This window comes from Panthera uncia, chromosome C2 (assembly GCF_023721935.1).
Source record: "Panthera uncia isolate 11264 chromosome C2, Puncia_PCG_1.0, whole genome shotgun sequence".
Lineage (NCBI taxonomy): Eukaryota > Metazoa > Chordata > Mammalia > Carnivora > Felidae > Panthera > Panthera uncia.
This window is the reverse complement of record NC_064810.1, coordinates 137,361,483-137,383,230: the sequence shown is the minus strand read 5'-3', so window position 1 is coordinate 137,383,230 and position 21,748 is coordinate 137,361,483. Positions and strand designations below refer to the sequence as shown.

General features: G+C 41.0%; 2 protein-coding genes across 3 annotated transcripts in view; one reads left to right on the top strand and one right to left on the bottom strand.

The window, feature by feature from the left end:
* Positions 1 to 1,850: 1,850 nt before the first annotated feature.
* RPL15 (ribosomal protein L15) lies at positions 1,851 to 6,072 on the bottom strand. Its single transcript, XM_049628879.1, has 4 exons — positions 5,983 to 6,072; positions 5,119 to 5,307; positions 4,506 to 4,642; positions 1,851 to 3,695 (listed from the first exon to the last, which is right to left on the bottom strand). The coding sequence occupies exons 2-4, from the start codon at positions 5,288 to 5,290 to the stop codon at positions 3,390 to 3,392; spliced, it is 615 nt and encodes a 204-aa protein (XP_049484836.1). The 5' UTR covers positions 5,291 to 5,307; positions 5,983 to 6,072; the 3' UTR covers positions 1,851 to 3,389.
* Positions 6,073 to 6,287: 215 nt separating this feature from the next.
* The window catches only part of NKIRAS1 (NFKB inhibitor interacting Ras like 1), a 39,981-nt gene continuing 24,520 nt past the window's right edge, over positions 6,288 to 21,748 (top strand). For both annotated transcript variants that reach the window (XM_049628878.1, XM_049628876.1), the window contains exons 1-2: positions 6,288 to 6,370; positions 13,581 to 13,691. In XM_049628878.1, coding sequence (XP_049484835.1) covers positions 13,598 to 13,691 — 94 coding nt within the window. In that variant the 5' untranslated portion in view covers positions 6,288 to 6,370; positions 13,581 to 13,597. The remainder of the gene's footprint in view (positions 6,371 to 13,580; positions 13,692 to 21,748) is intronic.

The following is a 21,748-nucleotide window of genomic DNA, read 5'->3' as shown; positions in this document are numbered from 1 at the left end:
TGTAAAGCAAACATGAGACTCTTAGACATACAAATAATAGTTTGACTTTACTTGCTAAATTAGTTAAGGTCAAGCTAGGCTGCCATACGAATGAATACAACTAAGGGGTGCCTGGGTGGCTCAGTCAGTTGAGCGCATCTGATTCTTGATTTTGGCTCATGTCATGCTCTTAATTTAGTGAGTTTGAACTTGACGTTGGGCTCTACGCTGACAGCATGGAGCCTGCTTGAGATTCTCCCTCTCTCTCAGCTCCTCCCCTGCTCACACCCTTTCTCAAAAATAAGTAATAAATAAAAAACTTAAAAAAAAAAAAAAAGAACACAACTAACAGCTTAAAACAAAGTTTTCTCACTTGCCTAGTCTGATAAGGGTTGAATAGCTTTCTTGTAGCTATGCTCTTTGGATCACTGGTCTCCTCTGGCATAGCAACCCTTGACTGCCTTGGAGGAAGTAATATGTCACTTGTGTTCCCATTATGCTGGCAAGAATAAGCTGTTAGGCTCCTACCTAAATGTATAAAGGATCAGGAAAACACAACCTAGGTGTGTGTCCAGGGGAAAATAAAAAAGGCTATGGTGTTGCCTCTGCCACACTCAGAAGTTCAAAAATGAAGCTAGATAACAATACTATTTTGCCTATCAGAGCAGATTCTCTGCCAATTCCACTTATAGGAATTTATCCTATAGATGAACTAAGATATATGCAAACATTTTTTGTAAAAGGGGTGGATTGGAAATCTTGAATGTTCATCAGAAGGGGCTACATCAAATTATGATGTATCCATACAATGGAATACCATGCAGTCATAAAAAAGTATAAGGAAGCTCTTCATGAAGTGATATAGACTAGGCTCTGTGATACACAACTAAATGAAAAAAATCCCCAATATGTAGAACATTTTAATATTTGGATAAAAAAAAATATGTATTGCTTGCACACATATGAAAGAATCTCCTGATAAAACAAACCAACCAACAAAACTGATCACATTGCCTCCAGAAGGGGAACTGAGGGGGCAAATTTTTACTGCAGACCCTATTGTAACGCTTTGAATTTTTAGTCATGTCAATATATTACCTATTCAAAATTTTAAGTTTATTGGGAGGGTATGAATTCAGACTGCCACTGTGTGACCTTGACAAGTTGCTTCAGCTTTCAGTCTCGGTGTGTCCATTAGCAAAAGGGAGTTATGAGTGCCTGCACTTGCAGGGTTGAGAAACCAATTGCTCTATTTCTAAAGGAAATTATAATTGATTTGGGTATGTTTTAATCACACTGATCTAGAAATATTAAAGCCAACAGGAACAGCTTGTTGGTCAGGGAAAGCCTCTAAGGTGACATTTAGTACCTGGGGAGTTTTCTCATCATAAAGGCTTTAGGAGAGTGCTTGGCTTCTCTAAAGAACACGGAAGCTGCAATACCAAAGGAAGACAGCAGTTGCACAGCAGTCCAGTGGTGCGAAGAGTAGGAAGATCATGGAAACTTTCTATAAGGACTTCAGCTTCCAGCACTGGAATGACACTTAACAAGATCCCTCTAGGTACAGTATGGAAAGAAAACTGTAGCATAGCAAAATAGAAGCCAGCCCGTTTTAGAGATTGTCACACCAATATTTAGCTTGAACCCTCCCTCTCCTTCCCAAATTAGCATCCAGAGTTTAAAAAACATTTTTAAAAATGTTCTAATTCATGCAAGGACCAAAGAACCAAGAGAAAAAAATTCTCAAGACTAAATACTATACATTTTATTTCCTCTCAAATTGACTGTTTCTGCCATTACAATTTTTGGTAGATTACGGTACTTGGTTTCCTTTTAAGTGTATTATTAGGTGACAAAAGATAACAGGTCCATTTGTTAGTTTAATAAACATTTATTCCTTTAGTCAAACCACCTCTACACATAAAGTTAGGTATGGTTTAGGATCTCTTTCTGAGTGAAAAAAATTCAGATCTCAAGGGGTTTTAAGCCTGTTTTCTGGAAATCACCTCAGCCTTAAACCCTTGAAAAAAAATAAAAACTGGTTCGAAGACAACCAGCAATTAGATTTTGAAATCATACTAGATTAGATCAGCAAACTTAGAACTGGGGCAATTCCTCTTTATTTGCTACACACTCAAGCTCACCCTGGGAAACAAACTTCATCTACTGGAAGACAAGAATGTGGTATGCTTAACATCAAGCTGGGCATAAATGATGGCTTGGCGAGTTTATGGAATGACAAGGATTTTGAGGGGTTAGAGCAAAGATGAGAAGTGACTGTGGACAACACATTAAGGATGAGATTGTAAACTATAAACTTGTACTGACACCAACTACAGGACTTTTCTCAGTAGCCTGTGGGAGTGGGTAAGGTGGGTTAACCCAAGAGAACATACTTTGCTAATGGGTTCAAAATGGTCACGAACACCAATTAACACCATTTAAATGATAAAGCATTTAAAACTGATCTAAGCCAACTTTTTTACCCTCACACTTAAAAAGGTTATGATGGCCACCAGTTTCCCAATCCTAGCATTAGATGGGTTACTAGCTTACAAATCTCAAGGTAAAGTCTTCTCATTTACCCAATGCTCAATTTCCATCAGTTTTAATGTAAATCAGCGTAAATACCATTACTGACTGCTTTGTAGGAAATTCAGTATTCTACAGATCCCATAGTCATGAAATAGAACCAGGACCTCCACCTTTTATGTGATACTCACTCAATGGTACTGTGTAGACCAAGGCAATTTTGCTTTGGTTAAACAGGATTTATTTTCATTTCTAAGAGAATCCTCTTGCAACAGGTTTATTCAATTCACCTAAAAATGGTGGCATTTTTAACTATTCTTTCAGAAGCAGCAGTTACGTGAATCGGATATTGGACTCAACCTAAAAATGTGGTTCCCAGTTAACATTTTTCTGCATATCATCACGATAAAAGATTAGGATATTCTTCACGTTTCCAAGCAAAATCCAATTTAAAAAGCTTGTTCTTACCAACCCCCTAAGAACAAACATTTGAGAGTAAACCAGCAGAGCATAACATCACCCCAATGAAGCTGTAGGTTTCATTACATGCACCAACAAATCTACATGGCTAGCTTCTGCATTCCACTTTTACAGAATTTATTTTACACCTATTATACCAAACAGCATTTAAACACTGACATATAAACTCCCTAATAAGATAAAGCAAAAGACACAAGTGTTTATCTTATTAGAAACAAGATACACCATCACTTATAGTCTTCAAACATTATTGCACTTTAACTTTCATAATTTGACAATGCATTCATGGAACAATCTGCAGACAACTAATTTTAACAGACAAATTAAAGAACACTTTTAAGCAGACATGACTGTCCTAAATTGTTTATTAGGTAAGAATTTTACAAACATTACTTGTATTAACGGTAACGGTGGAGCTGGAGAGTATTGCGTCTTCTCCAAGCCGCACGGCGAGAACCACCAATAGTGTGGTGGAACTTGTGACCCTTTCCGAGGCCACGGCTCTTGCGGCCTGCAGATGTCAGCCCTCGCATCTCCCTGTGCTTGTGGACTGGTTTGGTGATCCACTGGGTGTCGGGGTTTCTTCTGATAGCTTTATGGAATGGATCGATAAGGATAACCTCAAAGAATTTGTATGTGGAATCTTCGCCAACCCAGTAAGAATTCAAGACTCTGAGAGCCCCACAGTGGCGTCCAGCTCGCTCCTAGAATAGGAAAAAAAGACCCAAGGTCAGCCTTCCATTTCCCATAGTAGGAAATTAGGAAGAAGTCTCTTTAATTTACACACTAGACAAAGGCATAGGCCGTTCACTTAAGCAGTCAAGTATTTTACTAAGCATCTCCCCAGAGGCTAGCACCCAAAGTATAAGGAAGACTTACTAAAATAACCCATGTAAACATTCTTAAGATTTGAAACTGTTGTCTATTATCCCCCTCTCCGATACCTGGCCAACAAAATTTAGGAACCTTATCTTTTCCTAACACAACTGAGGGATCAGCAAACCTTTCATGTGAAACTTAATATTTAGCCTATTATTTTAGGCTTCGCAGGCCACTATGGTCTCTTGAGTGTAGGTCGTTTTTGCCTTTTCTTTTAAAAACAAAAATAAAACATTTTTAGCTTACAGAGGGCAACAAGGCCCTTGTTAGGTCAACCTCTGGGACAGAGTACAGCTTCATTTACTAACCGAGAAAGACAACTTATGACCAGAACATAGAAAATTAGCCATATCAATAAATGCACAGCTTATACACATCTGGGAAATGTGCTCTTTAAGACAAAAGTTTACCGCCCTTCAAAAGCTCAGGTTCCAAGGTTCACGCTAATCATAAAACACTTTCCGTTATACACAAAGACAGGTTAGTAACAAAGACTCTTGGGACAGCAACACTTTACCAAGACTGAAGTAAAAATCACAAACTGCGTTTTAAACACAGCGGGGCTCAAGTTATCAATCAGAGTCCTTCACTATCTCCAGGTGATCGGTACAACTGCTACTGAAAGATCCACTTACCTCTGCAACAGACTGGAGGCTTCGGGCAAACTTCAGCTGGTTGACACCGTGATGGACAGGCTTGCCATAGGTAGCACCCTTAGGAACTGGGCGTTTGCGGCCACCACGTCGCACACGAATCCGATATATGACATAACCTGTAAAAACAAATTTACAGTGGCCTTGTAAAAGAGGTAAGAATGGAAGCCTCCATGACTTGCCACTAAATGCTGCAACATCAAATATATTTCAGATCATAAGCCGCATATGTATCCGATGAAAGTAAAACAAATACCCATCTAAGACTTATTCTAAAAATGAACACATTCCAGGGTTTTTCAAAGTACTCTACGTTGATGGCACAGGGAGATTAACTTCTTATTCCCACTTCATGCTGTTGTTTTGCTTCAGTCCAGACTCCTACAGATTTGTAATCTAAAACACTCTCGCTACTTTAGACGACTCTGTCCAGGGTTTACCCCTCAGCAACTTCCGGGCTTTTTGCTAAGCCGAATGCAGTTACCAACAAAGCCTTAAGTGATGGAAGGCACTGGGGCATATACCTCTAATTACCGGTTTCTACAATTTCCCCAAGAACAAACTTTATTTAAGCATCCACGCAGAGTCCGCTCACCTTGCTTGGCCTTGTAACCCAGTCTGCGCGCTTTATCGGGCCGGGTTGGGCGGGGGGCCCTGTGGAGCGCAGAAAGCTGGCGATACTGCCAGCAGCGCACCCTGAGAAGAAAGCGCATTACGTCGGACTGCTTCTTCCTCCATAGCTCCTGGATGTACTTGTAAGCGCCCATCTTGGCTTACCTTTGAACTAAAAAACATCATGCATTTAAAATATGGCAAGATTGCGTCCATCTTAGTTCCCCACCGGCCAGAAGGAAACCACGGAGGCTGAAAATGGCTATGCAAGAAATGCAAAGGCTAGCCAGCCCAACCCCCACTTCCGCGCTCAAGGCAAGCAGCGCTGTCACCTCTGCGACCCCAGCACGGAGCAGCGCAGAGAGGTAATCGGTACATTTTTGTTGGACACATGAATGGCATTAGACTTGGGCATTGATGGGGGCTGAGGGCTGCGGCAGGCGGCGTCCCCGAGGGCTTGGCCTGCAAAGCGAGCTCGCAGACACGACAGGGAAAAGTGCTACAGCCACTGCCTCCAAGGTTAACTCTTGAGGAAAAAGCCCTTACTCCACCCAACCCGCAGGCCTCGCTTTAAGACCCTCTAGGCCCGGCCTCCCATCCCTCAGCCCCATGCTTCCTTTCCCTTCACGCTCCAGGCCCCGCTCGAATTCGCGCCGCCATCACATCATCGCCCCAGCCCATTCCGGGGGCCGCCTCTCCACGCCCGCGCAGCCCCGCATCCTGATCGAACTCGCGCCACACAGAAGACAGGAGAAGCTCCGAGGACGCAGGGTCCCCGAGTCTGGATGGCCGAGTCGAAGGGAGATCAGCGGCGGATGAAACAGCGAATACCACCAACACAGCCTACCTGATGGCTGCCGCCAGACGGAAAGGAAAGAGCCTTTCTCCCACAGTCCTTTTTGGGCTCCTCCCCCACATCGGCGAGCCTCTTTCCGGTGAAAAGCCGTGGCCTTATGGGACATGTAGTTCCGGCAGCGAGCCTAGTGGGCGGAGTTCGGTCGGGATTGGGCGCAGCCTCCCCTATTGTCCCGCCCCCTGTGCCTCAGGGTTTGAGTTTGAGAGGCAGGGGCAGCTCAAAGGGCGAGAGTGGGTGGCTGGGCCTCTGCCGGCGAGCGTCCGTGACCGTGCTGCAGCCGGGAGGAGGCAAGTTGGGGGCGGGGCTCTGGTGGCCGAAGCCAGTGGTGGAGCCGCGCTGTCCGAGCGCCGCTGCTTTTGGAGTCTGCGGAGGTGTACAGGTCTGTGCCTTGAGGTCCGAGCGACCGCCTCACGCACCGTAGCCTTTCCACTTGAGATCCGGGGCGAGTTCCCCAGTGCGGCGCTGTCCGTGCCCTTTTTCCCTCTAGCCTGAGCCCCGAGGCTGTGTGACAGACCCTCGCGGCGCTGCCCGAGGCTCTGTGGCAGACCCCCACGACGCTGCCCCAGTCACCAAATAAGACGTTCGGGGTGTCAGGGCTTCGCGGGTGGGGGCGCGCGTCTCGCCTTCCGGCCTCAGCCTCCGCAGGCCCCGGTTCGGAGGGATTTTGCCCTAAAGACGGTGGGAGGGTGGGGAACTGGGGGGCTAGGGAGGGGAGCACGGACGGCTGGGCGCCTTTCCATGACCGTGCCTTTCCTCTGTACCGACTTTCTCCCAGATTTGCTACGTCAGAATCATAGTTTTTATAGAAAGGCAAAATATTTATTTGCCAAGACCTGCTTGGCAGGTGCGAGCGTTTCGGGAAGAAATGCCGAGAAAAATGCATTTTGCTGCGTTCTTTGTTGAAAAATTGTTTACCAGTTTTTTGCGTCTCCAGAATATTTTCATTTTTGATGCAGTCACGTAGTTTACCTTTTAATACCTGTTTGGGTTATTTCCCCCCCTTATTACCTTTTTGTTTGTTTGTTTATTAATCGTAGCTTGACCATTCCAAGAATCCTCACATGGGTCATTGATTCAGTCAGCAAATATTGATGAAGTGGTTAATACGTGCCAGGTAGTGTCCCAGCTTCTGGGGATGCAGCAGTAGTCAACGTGAAAATTCTAGCTTTCTTGGAAATGGGCAGTAAATGTAAATCAGATATGTATTATATTGGGTGCTAAGTACTAAAGAAACATTTAAGGGAGGGAAGGGATAGGAAGTGTGGGCGTCAAAATTTTTGGAAGGAATATTCAGGATAAGTCTTCCTGAGAAATAACATTTGGGAAAAAAGACCTGAAGGATGTAAGCCTTAGAGATGTGGGGACTGATTTTAGTCAAAAGGAAAAGTACCGGAGGCTAGAGCATGCCTGGATTCATACAAAAACAGCAATCTGCCACAAGGGAAACTAGCCTATGATATGAGGTGAAGGTTCTTAGGAGGACTTTGGGTTTTCACACTGTCTGAATTCAAAAACTATGGGAAGATTTTAAGTTTATTCATCTCTACACCCAACATGGGGCTGGAACTCAGGAGCTGAAGATGAAGAGTCACCTGTTCTTTTGACTGAGCCAGCCAGGCACCCAAAAACTATTGGAAGATTTCAAGCAGACGGGTGAGCTCTTGTGATTTACATTTTTTAAAGGATTATTTGGATTGCAGCTCTGAGGCCAAAAGAGGGGAAAAAGTTGAAGCAGAGAGACTAGGAGGTTGTATTAGTTTCCTTGTGCTAATTACAGAAAATATACTGGCTAAGACAACACAAATTTGTTCTCTTACACAGGTCAGATATCTCCCTAGGCTAAAATCAGATGGCTGCGTTCCTTTTATGTATTTTTTTAAGTTCATTTATTTATTTTGAAAGGGCGTGGACGAATGGGGGAGGGCCAGAGAGTGAGGACAAAAGAGAATCCCAGGCAGGCTCCACACTGTTGGCACAGAGCCAATGCAGGGGCTCAGTCGCCCCTGGGCTCTGTCTCACAACCCCTTGAGATTATGACCTGAGCTGAGATCAAGAGTCAGGGTTTAAGGGACTGAGCCACCCAGGTGCCCTGCTGTGTTCCTTTTAGAGAAACTAGGGGAGAATCCATTTGCCGAAGCTTTCCAGTTTTTACAGGCCACCTGCATTCTTTGGCTCCTGACCCCTTCATTTTCAAAGCCAGCAGGATAGAATCTTCATATCTTTTTTTTTTTTAATTTTTTTTAACGTTTTATTTATTTTTGAGACAGGGAGAGACAGAACATGAACAGGGGAGGGTCAGAGAGAGGGAGACACAGTACCTGAAACAGGCTCCAGGCTCTGAGCTGTCAGCACAGAGCCCGACGCGGGGCTGGAACTCACGGACCGCGAGATCATGACCTGAGCCGAATTCGGCCGCTTAACCGACTGAGCCACCCAGGCGCCCCTAGAATCTTCATATCTTTGTTTCTCTCTGACAAACTTCTCTCCCTGTTAAAAGACACATGTGGTTATACTGGGTCCACCTAGATAATCCAGGATAATCTCCCATTTTGAGGTTCTTAATTTAATCACAGCCACAAAGTACCTTCTACTGTGTAAAATAAAATACTCGCAGGTGTTGGGGATTATGATATAGGCATCATTGAGAGACCAGGTAAGGGAAGATAGTGCCTCTGACCACTGGATGTGTTTCAAAGGTAGAGGATTTACTGATGGAGCAGATGTGGGGTGTGAGAAAAATGAGTCAAGAATGACTGATTATAAGGGCCTGGGTGGCTCATTAGTTAAGCATCTGACCTTGGCTCAGGTCGTGATCTCACGGTTGCTGGGTTTGAGCCCAGCTTTAGGCTCTCTGCTGAGAGTGAGGAGCCGGCTTGGGATTCTCTTTTTCTCTCTCTTCCCCCCCCCCCCCCTCCCTCTGCCCCTTAGTGACATGTACTTTCTCTCTCTCTCTCTCTAAAAAAAAAAAAATGATTATAAAAAATTTTAATTAAAAAATAAAAAAGGGCTCAGTCTGTAGAGCATGTGACCCTTGATCTCCTGGTCATGAATTTGAGTGCCATGTTAGACTACAAAGTTGGTTGAATTATTTGGAAAGAAGTTCTGGCAATGCGAATAATCGCTAATTTCTTAATTAGCTTTTGCAGTTTTGTTTCTTAATTTGTTTCCTAGCAGTTTTGCAAGATTTGGACTGGTATTTTCCAATTGATTTTGAGATTCCTGAGGGCAGGTATCATTTCTGGTTTTGCCCCCTAGTTTGTCCCTCATGCCTGGCATTTTGGTAAGACTTCAGTAAATATTTACTGAGTGAATAAAAGAATGGAAGGCTGGAATCTGCTTATTATATTGTATTTGCAATATTGTTTACAAAACTTTAATGTATGTTTATGTGAAATGCTTTCATATGTGGGTAAGTAAAAGTGTTGCACACAGTACATGATGTTTGCATAGATAAATAAATACACAGTGTAGATGCTTTCCCTACATGAAGCTTCATAATATGATCTATAACATCTATGATCTTGTTTCAGTATTAATATTATTTTGGTAGCATGAAAAAACTTGTGTTTTACTTACAAAAGTAGAATGATTTCCCTAGAAAAATGCAAGTACTGACAGTTTGGGGCAGTGGTTTCTGACAGCTCTTTAAAGGGAATATTGACCAAGCTCAGTGTTTTACACAGGAATGGATCAGGTCATGTTTTTATTCTCTAGCAACATTATTGATTAGCCTGGAAAGCAAAGCAATATGTAGTTAAGACTGCATTGAATTTTCCCTGTTAAGCATGTTCTCTCCAGTCATTTGTATCAGATGAAGATGAATAGGTCACAGACTGAATTTTATTGTCCAGCAGTTACTTAGGGTGTGGACTGTACCAAGTAGTTCTAACTAGTGCTTTTGTACTAATCTCAGTGTTAATAATCTCAGATGCAGTTTCTGGGTAAGCAATTTCTGCTGTCATAGCTTCAGAGTGTTGAAAGGAACCTTAATGGTCATCCATCTACTCTGGAGCCTTTCAAACACTTGAAAGCTATATTTACAAAGGAGGCTTGGCCACCCCCAGGATCTATTCATGTGATTTACTGCCCATTCAGGGTACTGCAGATGACCTCCTTTTTGTGTTGGAAGGAAATGGTGCATATTTATTATGTTTGGGAATTGTGATACATTATAATACTTAAAGAACTAAGCTGCTAGTAGTTTTTCATTTGTAAATCTGAGTATATAAAAGTGTGAGAACCACTTCCATACATGTAATGTAAGTCCCCACCATCATGATCATATATAGAAAATCGTTTTTGTGTGAATGTTTAATGTTACTTGTTCAAAGCCTTACATTAAATACTAATGTTATTTTGTTTTATAAATTCATACTTGATGGTAGCAGGTCACTTGAAGAACTTAGAATGTTTCAGCTATGCTTTGATTAATGACATCTATTCTTTCATCTTTATTTTGTTTTTCATGGTATGGTATATTTAACATGGTTTACTCTGTTTTATCTTGTTTCCTTCCTTGGAAAATATCTTAAAATCCATACCTAGTGTTTGAGTAACCTCTATTCAGTTATTTGTACTGTTTGCCCTTGATGGAGATTCTCTGATATACCTAAACAACTTCCCCAGTTTATTTACACACACACACACACACACACACACACACACACACACACAGAGAAATTCAAACTAATGGGTATTTTTAACACACTTCATCCATTAATCCTAATATCAATGAGTGATGAAAGTACAATTGTAGTATGCCACTTTTAAAGCAGATATATTGGGGCACCTGGGTGGCTCAGTCACTTAAGTGTCTGAATTTGGCTCACGTCATGATCTCCTGGTTCTTGAGTTTGAGCACCTCGTGGGGCTCTGTGCTGACAGCTCAGTGTCTGGAGCCTGCTTCAGATTCTGTGTCTCCCTCTCTCTTTCTGCTCCTCCCCCGCTAATGCTCTTTTTCTCTCTCAAAAATAAACATTAAAAAAAATTAAAGCAGATATATTAAAACCACTTCCAAAGACTGATATATTTAATTTCTGCATTTCTCAGGATTCTGTTGGTTTCAGCATTTTCCCAGTTTGATACAGTCCCCAGAACTTGGATTAGCCTCCATTTTACGGAGTGTGTGTGTTGTGGGGGGGATGGGTGGGGAGGTCTGTTGCTATTAATAATTTTTTTTTCCTTTTAACTGCCTGGTTCACTTAACTACAGTATGTACCTGCCTTTTTAAACAACTTGTATTTGTTTGAAGATTGATATAATGTGTGGTAAAGGGACATTTTCATATTGAACAGGAAGAGGAGAGAAGGTAAGTATTGGTATTTAGAAATTCTGCTGGGACTGAGACATTTTTAGAGGAAGAGAAATAATAATAGAAAAATTAGAATTTAGATTCCAACAGCAACCTTTTCTGACAACAGAATTGTTGTAGAGATACTGCCATCATTTTTCTTATCCTCTGTCAGATTTATTTTTTATCCTTTTGGTGACATGTGGTCAAGTGGCAACTCCCTTTAAATTTTCACTATTATCACTAAAAACCTTTTTTAAAAAACGTTAAAGATTCAGTGGCATCATAACTTAGAGGAGACCACAATATACAGAAAGTGTAGAATCCTATGATAAATGAGATGATATTAGATTAATCATAAATTTAGAGGTATGTGTAAAAAATGTTTTACAATAGGCCATAGTTGCTGACATAGGAGATACCTACTGCAGATGATCTATATTACACAAACCTCTCCAATTACAAATAAAGGCTGAGAATTTTTCTATTGCAGTTTTGTTGAAAACATATTTATAAAAAAGAGGGGCGTCTGGCTGACTACCTTGGTAGAGCATGCAGTTCTTGATCTTGGGCTGTTAAATTCAAGCCCCACGTCAGACTCTGCACTGACAGCACGGAGTCTGCTTGGGATTCTCTGTGTCCTTCTCTCTTTGTCCCTCCCCCTCTCATCTCCCCCCTTCCCCAGTAAATAAACATTAAAAAAAAAAAAAGTCCCTTAAGAGACATAGTTCTTGTGGAAACAAGTGATAAATATTCTTGGGAAGATTTGGAAGGATCCCAAGCATGCCACCTAGGAAATAACGGTTGCATTGCATAAGTGATGATTATTTCTCTACCAGTAAAATGTAATGGACTGCTCTGGAAATGAGTGCTGTGTTATTACAGTGCTACAATAATCGTAGCATTAAAATTGTTCCTGTCAGCAGATTAGTGTCGTGGCTGATTTGGGTCATAAAGTATTACAGACTTGAGAAAATAGAGAAGAGTTATAGGAAGTTCATTTGTTGCTTAATATTTGTTGCTTAATATTGTGTTGGTAAAACACAACAACAACACACACACACACACACGATAGTGATGCGCAACACACATGCACACGCAGAAAGGTACCTGGCAACCCTTTGAATGCTCACCTGTACTTTCTTGGCGTAGTTGTTTCTGCCTTGAAGGAGTCGTGGCATCCCTTTTAGTCTGAGTTACTGCATGTTCTGTACTTCTTTTTTTTTTTTTTTTTTTTTTTTTTTTTTTATTTATTTTTGAGACAGAGAGAGACAGAGCATGAACGGGGGAGGGGCAGAGAGAGAGGGAGACACAGAATCGGAAACAGGCTCCAGGCTCCGAGCCATCGGCCCAGAGCCTGACGCGGGGCTCGAACTCACGGACCGCGAGATCGTGACCTGGCTGAAGTCGGAGGCTTAACCGACTGCGCCACCCAGGCGCCCCTGTTCTGTACTTCTTAACAAGAGAATTGGGGGAAATAAGGTGGTGGAGATGGCAGAAGGCAGTGTGGAAATTTTAATTCCTTTCTCAAGTTACTCTGTTGTATTCAGTGAACTTTTTTTTTCCCTTTCTGCCCTGGCTTCTGATGCCTTGACTTCTGGGAAATCAAAGCTTTGAGGAGAATGAAGAAAATATTACCTGGTCTTGCTGTTCCTTGGATATGTTAAGAAGCTAGGAGAAAGGAGTTTTCATTTTCTTTCTGGTTTAAAGTGCCCGAGCAATTTTTCTAGCATTAAGAAGTGTGACTCAAAAAGTAGTATGACCAAGTGGCTACCAGAATCCAGTTTCTCACTCTCTTCATAAAAATTGATGAACTTAATAGCATTAATGTTCCTCTAAAAAATTAGGATCATTCTCTATCCAAATTTTTGTCTTCATGTCTCCTTAAAGTTTTGCTTAAATATTGATTTTTCCAGGTAAATCTTGATGAGCAGGAAGTATCTTTCAAGAACTGGTTTCATCTAGGATTTGACTCAGATTCCTGTAGACATAATCAATGTTGAAGTATTCTTTGTATAAAATGTGGGTTTTTAAAAAAATAAACATGTATTTATATCTATATGTATTCTTGTGTTTATCTAGATTAGCTCTGCAAAAATATTTAAGAAACTGGTAACTGATTGTTCTAAAGGAGCAAATGGCAGACTAGGAGTGGGGTTTGGAAGCATATGCTTTACTGTATATATATGTATATTTTTATTTTTGAAATTCCCCCCTCTGTATGTATGACTTATTTAAACATAGAAAAAGGTTGATTTGAACGGTATACAGTTTCACAGATCTTCTCTTCTCTTCACAGTGACATCCTGAGAGAAGATGGGAAAGGGCTGCAAGGTTGTGGTTTGTGGCTTGTTATCTGTGGGGAAAACAGCAATTTTGGAGCAGCTCCTTTATGGGAATCATACTATTGGTAAGACTTTTTTTGTCTGGTTTCTCTGTAGGTTCTTGGAACTGCTCGGTGTCTTTTGTTGGTCATGCTAACCTAAAGGTGCATGATGGTACACGAAAGTGAGGTGTAATCCAGAAGGACGTAAAAGGGTAGTAGAAGTCAACAGAGATTGAAAGCCAGGGGAATGGGGGGAAATAGGGGAGAGAAAAAAATCTTAGTTATTGAAATTCAAGAGTATTTGCTGTAAGTTACAACAGGTAAGAAAACAAATGTGTGTGTGTGTAACCTTTTATATATGTGGTTTCCTGTGTATTTACGTAATGAATAGTTGTCTCAGAGTCATAGAATCACTGACTTGAGAATAGACTGAATGATCTCTCATTCAGGTTTCAAACATGACTTCCCAGTACTGTTGTGTAAGTTGTAAAAATGGGAGAAATAGCTGTTTGCTCTAATGTGACCTAATTTTGTGAATTGTGTTATGTCATTCATTTATGCATTCATTGAGTTAAATGATTAGTAAATACGGCTGTGATGAGGCTTTGTGAGGGTACAGAGGTGAAAAGGATAGTATCCCTGGCTTTTTTTATTTCATTTTTTATTTTAATTAAAAAACCTTTTTTTTAATTTAGACAGCAAGCACATGCAAACAGGGGAGGGGGGGAGAGAGAGAGAGAAAGAAAGAGAATCTTAAGCAGGCTCCACACTCAGAGCCTGATGTGGGGCTCAATTCCACAACCCTGGGATCATGACCTGAGTTGAAATTGAGAGTTGGACACTCAACCAACTGAGCCCCCCAGGTGCCCCAGAGCACATTTCTATCGTACTTTTATTAACCATTTTGATGAGCTCTGCTTCTCTTCTACCTTCCCAAAATAATATTTAACAGTTTTGGTTTTATTATGATGCTGGTGCCAGCAGTTCTGAAACCCTTTGGTTTCAGGATCTCTCCTGCCACAAATGCTGCGCTATTGAGTCTTAATATATTACCTCCTGATTCTAATTTATGCCTGTGCCAAAATAAATTATGTTTGGTGGATAAAATCCCTTGACCCTCTTAAAACCCCAAGCAGGGGGCGTCTGGGTGACTCGGTTGAGCGTCCGACTTCGGCTCAGGTCATGATCTTACAGTTCGTGAGTTCCAGCCCCGCGTCAGGCTCTGTGCTGACAGCTCAGAGCCTGGAGCCTGTTTCAGATTCTGTGTCTCCCTCCACACCCTGTCTCTGTCTCAAGAATAAACAAACTTTAAAAAAAAAAAAAAAAAAACCCAAACAGGTTTTGTTTAGGTTTTATTGTTCAATATTTTTACTGTGTTAGAAATAAAACTGAGAAATTTTAAAATTTCTTAGATAATACATTTATTACATGCTAAGATAACATTTTTATGAAAAATTATATTTCAAAAATTTGGTGTGAGGATGAGCATTGATTTACATTTTTTAAAAAAATTTTTCTAACGTTTATTTTTGACACAGAGAGAGACAGAGCATGAACGGGGGGAGGGTCAGAGAGAGAGGGAGACACAGAATCAGAAGCAGGCTCCAGGTTCCGAGCTGTCAGCACAGAGCCTGACGCGGGGCTCAAACTCACGGACCGTGAGATCATGACCTGAGCTGAAGTCGGACGCTTAACCGACTGAGCCACCCAGGCGCCCCTGATTTACATTTTTTGAAAATCTAATGTCCAGCTTACTAGAAGGCAGCTGGATTATGTCTACTAGCTTTTGTATTTAATCAGTTGTGGTATGTTTTTTTTAGTTGAAATATATGAAGAAAACCTGGCCTCATACAGATAAATCATTTGAAGAGGTAGTATGTTAATAGCCTTTCCAGATTATCGTGGATATTCTTTTTTGGTATTTCACTAAAACTCAACACGTGGTGGTTACTCAAAGGTTATTGCGATGTGGAATCTGAAACCACATCAGTGAACTATCCCCACTCTTACATTAAAATCTCATTGATCTATCTTGGACTATGAATAGAATTAAAAAAAAATTTTTTTTAATGTTTTTATTATTTTTGAGACAGAGAGCATGAGCGGGGGAGGGGCAGAGAGAGAGGGAGACACAGAATCCGAAGCAGGCTGCAGCAGCACAGGGCCTGCCGTGGGGGCTCACAGACAGTGAGATCATGACCTGAGCTGACGTCGGACAGTTAACCGACTGAGCCACCCAGGCACCCCAATGAATGGGATTTTTACCCAACAGTGGTTTTTTAACATCATAAATGGGCCATTTGAAAAATGCTGGCTGACTGAGATAAGCAGATCTTCCAGGTAACATTTATTAATATCATCACCAGTCTTATCAGTACTGGGAAGCTACTGAGTTCATGGGGATAGATACAGTTCTTATATTCACCTTCTTGAAAGCTCACATTTCATCATTGACAACAAATAGTGTCAGTTATTTTCCTTGAAAACCATAGGCTCCCTTAATTCATTTTTTTAATTATTAAAAAAAATGTTTATTTTGGGGGGCAGGGGTAGAGAGAGAGAGAGAGAGAGAGAGAGAGAGAGAATCCCAAGCAGGCTCCATCCTGTCAGTGCAGAGCCTGACTTGGGGCTTGAAATCAAGAGTCAGTCACTCAATCTGAGCCACCCAGGTGCCCCTTCCTTAATTCATTTTTGAGAAAATGTCTATTAAATACCCCCAAATAACATAGTTTTCCTGTCATTCCTTCTTCTTCTTCTTTCTTCTTCTTTCCTCTTATTCTTCTTGTTCTTCTTCTTTTTTTATTTAAGAGAGAGAGCACATGAGCAGGGGAGAGGGGCAGAGAGAGAGAGAGAGAGAGAGAGAGAGAGAGCGCAAGAATCTTAAGCAGGCTCCACACACAGAGCCTGATGCAAGGCTCAGTCCCAGGACCCTGGGATCATGACCTTAGCCAAAATCAAGAGTCAGTTGCTTAACTAACTGAGCCACCCTGGTGCCCCTGTCATTTCGTCTTTAAAAAAAAAAAAAAAAAGGTGGCTACTTCAGTTTGCCGCTCAAACCCAAGAGCTTTTCCTCCAGACAATTACCACAATTCATTATGCAGAAATACTTTATGCACACTCCCATTAATCACATGGAATATTAAAAAATGTAAGTATGTATACTCAAGGATTGAGATTTAATAAAGTCAGTAATTTTTAATGCTTCATGAAAGGCATTGGTAAGTGAAATTGGCTTTTTTTTTCCAAAGTGCAAATGTGGTGAAAAATACAACTAATACAGTTGGTGCTCTTCCTTGATTTGTATTAAGGTGCCAGCAGTTTTATCTACTGTTGCTTTTGCATCATCAGTGCAAATGTCAACACAGTGGAAAAGAAAAATGTCTTAGATCATTATGAAAATAGTTTTGCCCACATGGATTCCCTGAAAGGAGACATCAAGTGATCTTTAGACCATAGTTCAAGAGCTGCTGGCACATGTAAATATTCTTAGCTGAGCAATGTTCTGTACTATGATTGTTTCTTTTCTTTGTTTTTGTTATTCTGGAGGCTAATATTTGCTTTGTTATTTCTTTAGTTTTGTTTATACTTTTTGCTAATTCTTCTACATGTATACATATTTCTCAGTTTTTACAAAGTCAGCTATACCAGATATTCTCTTTTTTTTCCCCTTGGCCATATCCTTCCAGGAGCTAGTGATCCTCTTATCCAGGCCTATTACACAGCTATCACTGTGGAGCTTTTCTTTCCTTTCTTTCTTCCTTGGGTTTGAGTTCCTGTTTCTTAGGTATCTTGTCATCTTCTTTGGGTTTATGCCGTTTTGGTGAAGCATATCTTTCAGGACTTTTTATGGGTTTTAGAGGTTGTACAAAGGAATGGAGCATCGGGTCATGACAGCCCTTAAAATGCCCTCTATGCCTGGTACATGGTAGTAATCCTGGGGCTTCTGAATAATGATATTTACTGTTGTCCGTGTGATTTCCTGTACCTCTCTGTTAGGGTCTGTTTTCTAGATCTGATGTCTTCCTCTTTATGATTATGCTCTAATGTTGATGGAAAGCCTCTTCAAATAGTTACCTGAGGAAACATACATGATACATTTTTTTAGTCTTCATATGTTTGAAAATGCCTTTTAGTCTCAAAATTATAATTTTGATGGATATAGAATTCCAAACTGAGAATAATTTCCATTCAGAATTTTGCAAGCATTGCTCCATTATCATCTTTCTTCTTTTATTATAAAATTCATCATACACATAGAACAATTCATAAAACATATGTATGGCTTAATAATTATAAAACAAATCTTTGTAATTTCCATGCAGGTCAAAAAGTAGAATATTGAGGCACTTCAGTAGCTGCCCATGTTTCTCTCTCCAGTCACAACTCAGCCCTTCCCTTGACTTTTGGTTAATCATTTCCTTATTTTCTTTATAATTTTTCCACCTATATATGTATCACTAAGTGATATAGTTTATTTTTGCCAGTTGTTTACTTTGTCAGTGGAATCATACTGTATACAATTCTTCAGTTTTTGTCTTCTTTTGCTCAGCGTTATATTTGTAAGATACATCCGTACTGTTGTAGGTAGCTGTAGTTTAAACTTCATAAATTATGGTATTTTATTATATGAGCATCCCTAAATTTATCTCTTCTATTTTGGTGAACATTTTGATTAATTCTAGTTTGGGGCTATTAGAAATAATGCTATTATAAACAGTCTGGTACACTTATCCCAGCTATTATATAGACAGTTCCTGGCTTATATATATAGGAGTGAAATTGCTGGTTCATAGAAGATGTGTGTTTTCAATTTTACCAGATTCTCTTCTTGCTTCCAGTGTTGCTTTTGAGAAGCTGGGAGCCATTGTGATTCTTGACGCTTTGGATGTGGAAGCTTTTGTGGCCCTTTTTTTGTGTTGTGAAATTCACAGTAGTGTATCAAATTACCTTTCACCAATGGTACTGGGCACTCAGTAGGTACTTGCAACATGGAAATGGATGTTCTTAAGTTCTGAATTATTTTTGGAGGCTTTCCCTCCTCTGTGTATTTGTTCTCTTTTCTGGAACTCTCTTTTGGATGCTGGACCTTCCGGACTAGTTCTCTAACTTTTAAGTTTCTCTTCTGTCTTCCATCTCTCAATATTTTGTTTCACTTTTTGAATATTCCTCATCTTTATATTGCAGCCCTTCTGTTGAATTTGCACTTCTTAGAATCCTGTTCTTATTTCATGGATGCCCTGTCTTATCCCTTTTAGTAAATACTGGGTAGTGTTTTTGTTTTCTTTGCACAGTCTTTTCCCTCTAAGGTGTTCTGCTCACTCTTTCTTTCTTTCTTTCTTTCTTTCTTTCTTTCTTTCTGTTTGTTTACTTTTGAGAAAGAGAAAGAAAACACTCAAAAGTTGGGGAGTGGCAGAGAGAGAGGGAAACATAGAATCTGAAGCAGGCTCTAGGTTCCCAGCTGTCAGCACAGAGCCCAACACAGGGCTTGAACCCGCAAACCGAGATCATGACCTAAGCCACAGTCAGACACCCAACACCCAGGCACCCCTAGGGCGCTCTTTTCTGATTTTTGGTCTTTTTTTCCTGGAGTGTCTGGTAATTCTTGGTTATCTGCTCTTAACTAAGAATGGAGAACTAAAAAGCTAAATGAAAGCTCTAAGTGTGTGGATAGGGTTATGACTTGGAGCTTCACTATAAGGTGATCTGGGTGGCGCATTTGCTCGGGGAACCCTGGATATTAGTATATTTAGGTATTTTCCTTTTTTACTGGCCATATTCTTGTACCTAAAGAATAAAGACCTGGCTGCCAATATTTTGGGAGTAAAGGGAGCATGTTACTCAACTGCCCCGTTTTCACTATGGAACTAATACCCTCTATCCTACAGTCCAGGCATACTCTGTTTCACCTTCTCCAGAGATTGCTCCCTTAGTCTTCTGCTGGTGTGGGGGGAGGGGTAGTTGCTCAGTAGCATAGAGTGGGAGAGGAGATCGAGTGGATGGAAGAGTTATGGCTTCAGTTGATTTATAAAGTACAAAATATTAAAAGGCTTAAATTTGAAGGTGGAGGGTGGGGGAGGAGGACCAGCCCGACTTTTGGTGGATAAAACATCCACCATGACAAAAGTCTGGGTAAGTTTGCCGTTAAATTTTTTTATAATCAAAGCCCAATAAGTTTGTGTCTTAATAGAATAACCTTTAATTTCCCTAAGGTAGCTTAATTTATCACAGGATTGTACATATACTCTAAGCTATGAATAATTTTTCCTTATTAAACTTTAAACACATTCCTTAATATAAAGAATTATAGTGGGATGCCTGGGTGGCTTAGGTAAGCGTCCGACTTCGGCTCAGGTCATGGTCTCAGTTTGTGAGTTCCAGCCCCGCATCAGGCTCTGCACTGGTGGTGTGGAACCTGCTTAGGATTCTGTGTCTCCCTCTCTCTCTCTCTTTGCCCCTTTCCCCTTGAGCTTTCTCTCTCTCCCAAAATAAATAAATAAACTAAGAAAAAAATAATGATAGTGATAAAAGTATTTGGTTTCTCCTGTTGCAATCCGTTTATCATTATTTGATATTCCTTTCAATCTAATACTTGATGGATTTTTTAATACTTACAGACATTTTATGTAAGGAACCTTTAACAAATCACTCAACAGTATTTAGGTTGTTTAGGAAAACTATAGCAAGAGTTTTCAAAAACCTATACAAGCACACCTCATTTTGTGATGGCATGTTCTGCTGCTACCGTGTTGTTTACAAATTTAAGGTTTGTAGTGACCCTGAGCAAGTCCATCGGTGCCATTTTTTCCAACAGCATTTGCTCGCTTTGTGTCTGTGTGTCACATTTTGGTAATTCTCACAATAGTTCAAACTTTTTCATTATTATTATTTTTGTTATCTTGATGTACAATCAGTGGTGTTTGATGTTACATTATAATGTTTTGGTACTTCATGAACGGTGCCCATATAAGACAGTGAACTAAATAGATAAATGTTGTGTGTGGTCTGACTGTTCCACCAAATAGGCTGTTACCCCATCTCTCGCCCTCTCCTCAGACTTCCCTATTCTCTGAGACACAACACCATTGAAATTAGGCCACTTAATAACCCTACAGTGGTCTCCAAGTGTTCGTATGAAAGGAAGAGTTGCACATCTGTCACTTTAAATTAAAAGCTAGAAATGATGAAGATGAGTGAGGAAGGCATGTGGTAGCTGAGACAGGCTGAAAGCTAGACCTCTTGCACTAGTTGGTCAAATTATGAATGCAAAGGAAAGTTCTTGAAGAAAATTAAAAGTGCTGCTCCAGGGGCGCCTTGATGCCTCAGTTGGTTAAGCATGCCAAGTCGTGATCCCGGTTCAGGTAATAATCTCAAAGGTTCTTGGGACTGAGCTCTGTGTTGGGCTTTGCACTGACAGGGTGGAGCCTGCTTGGGATTTTCTCTCCTCCTCCTCCTCCTCCTCCTCCTCCTCCTCCTCCTCCTCCTTCTCCCCCTCCCCCCTCTCCTTCTCCCCCTCCCCCCTCCTCCCTCCTACTCTTCTTCTTCATCTCTCTCTCTCTCTCTCTCTCTCTCTCTCTCTCTGCCTGCCCCTCCTCTGCACTCTCTCTTTCTTCTCAAAATAAGTAAACTTTTAAAAAAAGTGCTGGGGTGCCTGGGTGGCTCAGTTGGTTGAGTGTCCAACTTCAGCTCAGGTCATGATCTCACAGCCTGTGAGTTCTATCCCCGCATCAGGCTCTGTGCTGACAGCTCAGAACCTGGAGGCTGCTTCAGATTCTGACTCCCCCTTTTCACCTCCCCTTCTCGTGTTCATACTCTGTCTCTCTCAAAAGTAAACGTGAAAAAAAAAAAAAACCTGCTGCTTCAGTGAACACGCTCATTGCCTTAGTGCTGATATGGGGAAAGTTTTAGTGGTCTGGATAGAAGATCAAAGTAGCCGTACAGCATTCCCTTAAGCCAAAGCCTAATACAGAGCAAAGCCCTAACTCTTCAATTCTGTGAAGACAGAAAAGGTGAGGGGGCTGCAGAAGAAAAGTTTGAAGCTAGCAGAGGTTGTTGGTTCAAGAAGTTAAAGAAGCCGTCTTTATAACATAAAAGTGCAAAGTGAAGTATCAAGTGTGGTTGTAGAAGCTGTAGCAAATTATCCA

Bases quoted from the DNA above. Each gene is read 5' to 3' on its own strand.
- RPL15 (XM_049628879.1), bottom strand. From the start codon at position 5,290: ATGGGCGCTTACAAGTACATCCAGGAGCTATGGAGGAAGAAGCAGTCC. The intron at 4,643-5,118 runs GTGAGCGGACTC...TTGTTTTTACAG, and splicing joins GGGTTACAAGGCCAAGCAAG to GTTATGTCATATATCGGATT. The intron at 3,696-4,505 runs GTAAGTGGATCT...TTCCTATTCTAG, and splicing joins GCCTCCAGTCTGTTGCAGAG to GAGCGAGCTGGACGCCACTG.